Genomic DNA, 9,065 nt, shown 5'->3' on the forward strand with positions numbered 1-9,065 from the left:
AATAATAATAACAATAATTTGGCTGCCTATTGACTTAGAATCAAAACAACTTCAGGCAACATAGTCTCTGGCACCTTACTGACTGTAACGGGAGCGAGGTAGCGGACGCATGTGCTGAGGTAAGCAACTTTTATTGAGGGCAAATCCAGGGTCATGGTCAGAACAGTCCAAGGTCATAGAGCCAATATGGAGAAATCGTGGGGCAGACATGACAAAACCAAACTACAACCAACGGTGCAAACACAGACCAAAGCATCCAACAAAGACCGATACACTCAAACAGGGCAAGGACAAAGACCAGCAAAGACAAAGTCCAAACACAGGGCTTAAGTAAGAAAGGGAACACAAGGGACAGGTGAAAACAATCATGGGCAGAGACACGAAACAAGGGGGCAGGACTAGAAAAACCAAAACAAATACACATGGGCTAAACCAAAACACGAACACATGGACAGGACTGGGAGGGGCCAATCGTGACACTGACAGATAAGAGATCTGGGGGAAAGGCTTCCTCCAACATTGTCTATAAAGAGGTTACGACGAACACCAAATTAGCTGCATCTCCAAAATGTCACATGTCTTCGTCCATGTTGATCAAAAAATCCTTGGTTGCTCCAGACGATGAAAACAGGCGGATCTTCCTGTTATGAATACACCGAAGCTTCGCGAGATAAGCGAATCCTCTGAACATCTGGCGATCAGAAAACTCTTTCCTCACCTCGTTAAATTTGTGCCATCTCCTGAGGACCTCTGCAGATGGATCTTGGTAGAATCAGAGCTGGTTCCCTTTGTGCATCACCTGGCGTTTCTGTAGTGCAGCCCGGAGAACTGCCTCTTTATGGACCGCTCTCAGGCGGAGCCAGCGCGAGGGATCTGTGAGTGTGAAATCCGATGGAAAGGCGAGCTACTTCGGAAGAATCTGACGGAGAAATTTGGCGAGAGGCATAGGGCCCTCCGCTCTTTCAGGGAGGCCTATCATTTTAATGTTTTTTCGCCGTCCACGGTTCTGCAAGTCATCAACTTTAGCCTGAAGCTGCTGTAAGATCTTGTTGAGCACGATCAATCGATTGCCGTGTGCACCCTTGGAGTCTTCCAGGGCCAAGACCCTGTTCTCTGCCTCGGTTAATCCAGACTCGTTTGAGGTGACTTTTTCAGATAAGTCATTGAGGGCTGCACACAGTGAAGGAAAAGAAGAGGTTAAAGTGAAATGGTATCCAGACGTGCATCAAGCTGAGAGCCGATCACACGAAACTCAGTCAGCAAGACCTTGTGAGATGTTAATGGCGGCGGAGGTTCCTCGTGTTGTTCATGTGTGTTTCCTCGCTCCTCTGGGCGGCTGAGAAGATGAAAACAGCGGAAAGTCTCGCGACTCTTGATTCTCAAACATTTTAAGTCACGTCTAACGTCAATCAAATGGTGTTCAAAATAATTTTAGGGAGGATAAAGAACAGTAAACGGAGCGGAGCGAAAGCTCAAGCTGCCACTTTCCACTGGGTCACGTGACGTCCCCAGAGTAAATGACTTTAATATCTCTGACAGGAACGTCGAAAGTCCAGCCTCAGGGCCAATTACACCCCCGAACAGATTTTAATCAGCCCCCTGGCTTCTGCTTTTTAGGAGTGTTATTTGTGGCCCTCCAGCCAGTTCGCTGCAGTTCTTCCTCTCACCTGAAGGGGCAGCAGTGCTGTAAGATTACAGTGTAAGGCTGCACTGCAGTAACGAATTAGCTAAAATTTAAGAGCCTTTCTTCTCGGACTGACCTGCAGCTTCGTTTACTGACCACATTTAACGCAGACTGAGCCGTAAAGCTCAGACCAACACTGAGAGACGCAGATTTAATTTAATAATTTTAATACCGACAGACATTAAAACACGAACAGTATGAACATTACTGTAAATATTCAGGAGAGAAACTAAAGCAGCTGCAGCTCCGCGAGTCTCACAGCACCGACTTCCTATCAGAGCAGATTCAGCAGCTCAGGACCTATTAACCCTTTAAGGAGGAACAATAACGGCTGTTTATGCTGATGAATCTGATCTTCTCCTTTAATAAAGTGATTTCTGAGTCATGTAGCTGCTTTTGTTTGATATGTAATGAAGATGATCTAACAAAACTGAAAAATGTACAGATTTTTGTTTAGTTTGTCTCACAAATTCTATTTTTGAAGAAGTAAACACTTGAATAGGAATATTGTTTTATACAGTGATAGGAAACACAGTAGCTTACAGAAAACTCTGATTATATGCTCTGATATTTTAATAAGTCAGTATTTTAAATCATTTGTGAAAAATATTTCAGACCTCAGATATTTTGACACGGTATAATCTGGCTGTCGTTGGAAAAAAAAAAAAAAAAATATATATATATATATATATGTGCCTTTAAGCCCCTATAAGGAGTTTTATGGCCTATAATAAGTATGGTGTATAGCTCTATAGGGATCATATGCCTTTAAGGTCTATGAGGAGTTTATACTACTGAATAGGCCTTAAAGGCATTAACTCCTTATAGGGCTACAAAAGTATATACTCTTTATAGACCTCAAAGGCATAGAGTTCTTATAGGCATATGCTCTTTATAGGGATATATATAATACTTGTAATAGACAATAAGGCATATACACCATGCTCATTATAGACCTTATACTCAATATAGGACCTTAAGGCATATAAGGCATAACTCCTTAGAACTTTTAAAGGCATATACTTTATATAGGCATTAAAAGCGTAAACTCCTTTAAGGCCTAAAAAGAGTACATGCCTTCAAGATCTATGAATTTTTGCTTTTAAGTACTATAAAGAGTGGACGCCTTTGAGGCATATGGGGAGTATATGCCTTTAAGGCATATGCAGTTTTATTATCTCCTTTTGTCCCCGTTTTTATATTGTCCTTCAGAATAAAATAACAGTGTGTTTGTGATGAATAAAAGCAGGGGGTTGATAAAGAATGCTCATTCTTATCCAGTTCCAAATATCTTGTTTGTACAGGTGGAGTCTTCTGGAATACAAAGAGCCAGACGCACTCAGAGCAGTAGAGAGAATCAGGATGAGCAGCAGCAGAGTGGACACCGAGCTGGACAGTCCAGGCTTTGGCCTGTTGGACTATGCTGTTTTTGCAGCCATGCTGGCCGTGTCTGTGGCTATAGGTCTGTTCCAGTCTGTCCATAAAGCCGCTGGACGCTCAGAGGTGGAGGATTTCTTCACGGGCGGGCGGCAGATGCCCGCTGTGCCCGTCGGCATGTCCCTGTGTGCCAGCTTCATGTCGGCAGTGCAGGTGTTGGGTGTCCCGTCCGAAGCGTATCTGTATGGGCTGAAGTTTCTCTACATGTGTTTGGGTCAAGCGCTGAACTCTCTGCTGACCGCTCTGCTGTTTCTGCCCATTTACTACCGGCTGGGCATCACCAGCTCCAACCAGGTGCGTTACCTCACGCTCACCGTCGGCCGCAGTCAAAAGTTTGGGTACAAACGGATGTTTAAATATATTTAGTGCTGTAAATATGTTCAACGTTTATTCATATTATATCAGTCCAATGTCATTTATTTCATAAAACATCTTATGTCAGGTCACGAGAACTGACATAAGCACTTAATAAATGTTCAAGTAGTGCTTCATAAACACATTATTCAGTGCTTATGAATGCGTCATGAAGTCCTTATGTAGGTAGCCTTCAAATAAAGTGTTACCACTTCGTTTCGGTTTATCCTTGGTTTTCTCGGTTTTCTCATTTTTCTCTGAGATACGACGGCCGCTTCACTTGTCGATGGTCCGGCTTCAGGATCTTTTCTTCTGAGAGACCCTTTTAACCATTTATCTGTGATGGATGAGTCCCGTATGATTGAGAAGTGAAACATTTTACATCCATTTGCACTGAACATATAAACACAACTAGCATTCGGGCAGAGCAGCCAATGGGCTCGGTATAAATCATCATTTTTAAAATGATGTTTGCTTAAGTGTTTATATTATGATTCATTTGTCTAGCAGTACCACCACAGCCCACCACAGCCCACTGGGTAGCCACAACCACTGTCATGCAATCTTAAAAAGATGGTTCTTCAAGGGTTCTTTAGTAAAGACAATGAATCTATATAGAACTGTGAATGCTCACAGAAGCATCTGCATGCTTAAATGGTTCTCTGCACGATGAAATAGTTCTCCAGATTGCTGGAGACTGCTATGTAGAACCATTTTCAAAAAGGTTCTATATTGAACCCTACACAGCACATTCCCCATCAATCGGAAGAACCATTTGACCAGGCAAAGAAAGCTTTGATAATTCAAATGTTCTTAGAGCTATTTTATTTCATTTTATTTCCTAAAGAACCCCTGAAGAACCATCTTTTTTGGGACTGCAGGACAGGAGGGTTCATCCTCAACTCCAGGTCTGAGCTGGAATTCTCAGTGGACAAAAAAAATGAATACGATGTTCCAAAATTGCTGCTATTCCACACGGATTAACAAAGTGGTCCGACATGATGTGTCTTACGAGCATGTCTCCTCTAATATAACTGGATCCTCTGAATTTTGAGGTCATTAATGAAGCCGGAATATTCATTTTACTCCATGCTGGTTAAAAAATGCATTAAATCAACTTCGTGAGACACTCAAGAACACAAAAATACCCCAAACAAACCAGCTGCTTAAGTAACAGTAGAGTATATCAGGAGTACACTTTAAACAACATGGTTCTTCAAGGGTTCTTCAGTAAAGACAGCGGCTTCATCAGCCATCTGCATGCTTAAATGGTTCTCTGCATGGTGAAATGGTTCTTCAGATTGATGGAGAATGTGTTGTATGTGGTTCTATAGCACCAAAAAAGCTTGAAATGGTTCTGAATACTACTAAAGAACCCTTGAGGAACTGTCTTTTTCAGATAGCAGTATATGAGTTATTGCGTCTGTGCTGTGCAGTAAAGCAGTACCACAGTCGACTGCGCTGAAAGCAGTGACATCACCATCCTCAGCAGCTGGAGCGGTGAAGGAGGAGAAATGCGTCAGTTTGTCTGAGGTGTGTAAACAGAGTCAGGTGTGCTGAGGATTCTGGGATCATTACTGCTGTGATGTTCGGAGGAAGATGCTGATAGTGGAGTAATGTGGAGACGAGGAGTGAAGCTGTCCTTGTAGCCGGCGATCAAAGGCTCTGTGTGTGTATGTGTGTGTGTGTGTGTGTGTGTGTGTGTGTGTGTGTGCAGTATCTGAGGATGAGGTTTGGTCGAGGAATGCAGCTGCTCGGGAGTCTGCAGTTTCTAATAGCAACGGTGAGATAAACACATTCACATTCATTTTGATAAAACTATAATTCCTCCAGTAACACCCCCTATCTACACTATATTTCCAAAAGTATTCGCTTTTCACACGCATATGAACTTGAATGCGATCCCATTATTAACCCATAGGGTTTAATATGATGTCGGTCCACCCTTTGCAGCTATAACAGCTTCAGCTCTTCTGGGAAGGCTTTCCCCAAGGGTTAGGAGTGTTTATGGGAATTTTTGACCGTTCTTCCAGAAGCACATTTGTGAGGTCAGACACTGATGTTGGACGAGAAGGTCTGGCTCACAGTCTCCGCTCTAATTCATCCCAAAGGTGTTCTGTGGGGTTGAGGTCAGGACTCTGTGCAGGCCAGTCAAGTTCTTCCACACCAAACTTGCTCATCCACGTCTTTCTGGACCTGCTTTGTGCACTGGTGTGCAGTCATGTTGGAGCAGGAAGGGGCCATCCCCAAACTGTTCCCACAAAGTTGGGAGCAGGAAATTGTCCAAAATCTCTTGGTGCTGAAGCTTTAAGAGCTCCTTTCACTGGAACTAAGGGGGCGAGCCCAACTCCTGAAAAACACCCCCACACCAAAAACCCCCCTCCACCAAACTTTACACTCGGCAGATGGAGAAGTGTGATTGGTCACTCCAGAGAACACATCTCCACTGCACTCACATCTCCGCTTGGTGATGTAAGGCTTGGATGCAGCTGCTCGGCCATGGAAACCCATTCCATGAAGCTCTCTACGCTGTTCTTGAGCTGATCTGAAGGCCACATGAAGTTTGGAGGTCTGTAGTGATTGACTCTGCAGAAAGTTGGTGACCTCTGCGCACTATGCCCCTCAGCATCCGCTGACCGCTCTGTCATTTTACGTGGCCGACCACTTCGTGGCTGAGTTGCTGTCGTTCCCAATCGCTTCCACTTTGTTATAATCCCACTGACAACTGACTGTGGAATATTTAGTAGTGAGGAAATTTGCAGGTGTTCAGTATCTCTAATAGTCTTGATTATGTGGTTTCTTACACTGTATGGTCTATAAACATGGACTAAAATGCATTAGTGTCTATTTTTGTAGATACCATTAAGACTGGATATACATGGCCAAAAGTATGTGGATGCCCCTTTAAACAGCAGTGATATGATGTCATTTTTGGCTAGCACAATGTCAATTTCTGTCTGGCTAGATCTGCCCCAGTTAACCATAAGCGCTATTATTGTGAAATGGAAGTGTCTAGGTGCAGAGTGCTGAAGCGCACAGTGTCCGTTCTGTGTTAAATCACTTACTACAGAGTTCCAAACTGCCTCTGGAAGCAACATCAGCACAAGAACTGACCATCAGTGTGCACTGTGTGCAATGCCAACCTCCTTCAGCTGGAGGTGTATAATGCGCCTCCACTGGACTCGGGAGCAGTGGAAACATGTTCTCTGGAGAGATTCTCTATCTTCTCTGTCTGTCAGTCTGGTGATGAATCTGGGTTTGGTGGATGCCAGGAGAACGTTACCTACCAGAATGCAGAGCCAGCAGTAAAGTTTGGTGGAGGAGGGATGATGGGCTGGGCTGTTTTTCAGGGTTTGGCCTCTCAGTTCCAGTGAAGGGTGATGTTAAAGCTACAGCACAAAGACATTTCACACATCTATAGAGCTCCATAAATACAGTTTGGTGTGGAGGAATTCCAGTGGCTCACAAGACCTTGACTTCAACCCCACTGGACACCTTTGCAATGATCTAGAACAGAGATTGTGAGCCAGACCCTCTCGCCCAACATCAGTGTCTGACCTCACAAATGCTCTTCAGCCTGAATGGACACAAATTTCCACAGACTCTCCAACATCTTGTAGACGCTTCCCAGAAGAGTGGAGGCTGAAATAGCCACAAAGGGGGACCAACTCCATATTAATTCCTATGGTTTTGGAATGGGATATCCAACAAGCTCATGTGACGGGAGTGATAGTCAAGTGTCCACATTCTTTTGAACATATTGTGCATTTGTGTACGTTTGATTAAACTTGTGCAGATCACTTTAATATCCCTGTGTTTTCTCTCTCTGTCCTCCTCCTGTAGCTCCTCTACACTGGAATCGTTATTCTAGCACCTGCTCTAATTTTAAACCAGGGTAAGGAACATTCTGCCATTGTAAAATACTGGAATTTATAAAGGCAGAGTGGACACTACATCCAGCATTCTAACGATAGAAAAGAATGATATTACTGTCTTCTTGGTGAAAACATACAGAAATAATCATATTAAAATTGTGTTTGCAATATTGCTCAGAAAAATCGGAATGAAATATTTTCCCTAAAGTGTTCATGTCTACACACACTGGGCCTTATTCATCAAAGTTGTATGCGGTCAAATTTGATAAAAAATTATAGTTACAAAGTACAAAAGCACATAAAGTAAAAAATGATGTGCTGGAAGTTTATTAAAAAACATTTCTGTTTAAAATATGGGCTGGTTGATAAAGTGTGTTTGTGTATTCAGCTACAGGTTTGAATATGTGGGCGTCTCTTTTCTCCACCGGCTTTATCTGCACCTTCTACACCACTCTGGTGAGAAAAACTGTCTGTCTGACTGACTATTCATCTAGGAAAGCCCTATTGGAGCTGGATTAGTTTGATCAGAGCAGGTCTAGTACTGTAATCTGTATGTGATGTGATTGGCTGATTCATATGGGGTAAAAGATCTCTGTAATTTCCTCAAATGATCTCAAGTAGCCCAGATCCAAACACCATCGCGTGAATGTTTACGTCAGCAGTGTTTGACAGGAGCCACACTTCCAACAATAACAACATGCATTAGGCTAGTAAAGTGGCTTTATTTAACCCAAATCTTTAAACACACTTAAAAATATAGTTCTTCAAGGGTTCTTTAGTGAAGATTTAGTGGTTCTATATAGCACCAATGTATACAAACAGCACAATCCTTTTTTCATTTCCATTAGTCTGAAGAACCATTTCACCAAGCATGTGCAAAGGGTTCTTTGAGTGTAAATGGTTCTATTTAGAACCATTTTCTTTACCAAATAACCCTTGAAGAACTGTCAGGCTTGTAAAAACTACAGATGTGGGAGATTTGTGCTAGATTACATCATGGAGCTCTTTGGCAATACTAATCCAGCTCCAATAGGGCTTCATTCAATCAGCCCAGGCATGTTCACTGTCTAAGCTATGAGGTTTATGTAGCTAACAAGCGAAAAAAGCTTATACCCCAACTGCAGGCTACATCATCTCTCACCCTATCAAATGGTCCATGTTTATAGACACAAGTGAGTCATAAACTGTCAGATACTTCCACAGAGTCTGAGGCATTATTATGGTTATTATTAGCTTATAATTGGAATACGATGACCTTAGTAAGGATCGGGTTGTGTTTTTCTGTCTGCAGGGTGGAATGAAGGCCGTGGTGTGGACGGATGTATTCCAGGTTGTGGTGATGCTCTCAGGCTTTATTGCTATTATTATCCATGGTACCCTGCTGGTGGGAGGCGTGTCCGAGGTGCTACACATCGCCACCAATGGATCACGCATCAACTTCAATGAGTAACACAACAGTTTGCCTACACAAACAAGCCTTGGTTCCTCAAGGGTTCTTTAGTTAAAAAAATGATCTATATAGAACCAAGAAGACTTGAAGAAGGATTGCTGGAAAATGTGCTGCACATGGTTCTGTATAAGACCTTTTTGAAAACGGTTCTGTATAGGACCAAAAGGGTTTTACTATTGTTATAAGCTTGACCTCATAACAGTCACAGAACCTTTTTTGGTGCTATATAGAACCATTCTCAAAAAGGTTATATATGGGACCATCA

At 42.8% G+C, this 9,065-nt stretch overlaps 1 protein-coding gene across 1 annotated transcript in view; it reads left to right on the forward strand.

Moving 5' to 3' along the window:
- The first annotated feature begins 3,014 nt into the window (after positions 1-3,014).
- The window catches only part of slc5a5 (solute carrier family 5 member 5), a 20,301-nt gene continuing 14,250 nt past the window's right edge, over positions 3,015-9,065 (forward strand). Inside the window, exons 1-5 of the mRNA XM_017682288.2 lie at positions 3,015-3,415; positions 5,193-5,258; positions 7,319-7,370; positions 7,739-7,806; positions 8,642-8,796. Of these exons, the coding sequence (XP_017537777.1) occupies positions 3,047-3,415; positions 5,193-5,258; positions 7,319-7,370; positions 7,739-7,806; positions 8,642-8,796 (710 nt within the window). The 5' untranslated portion in view covers positions 3,015-3,046. The remainder of the gene's footprint in view (positions 3,416-5,192; positions 5,259-7,318; positions 7,371-7,738; positions 7,807-8,641; positions 8,797-9,065) is intronic.

This window comes from Pygocentrus nattereri, chromosome 28 (assembly GCF_015220715.1).
Source record: "Pygocentrus nattereri isolate fPygNat1 chromosome 28, fPygNat1.pri, whole genome shotgun sequence".
In the NCBI taxonomy this organism is placed as follows: Eukaryota; Metazoa; Chordata; class Actinopteri; order Characiformes; family Serrasalmidae; genus Pygocentrus; species Pygocentrus nattereri.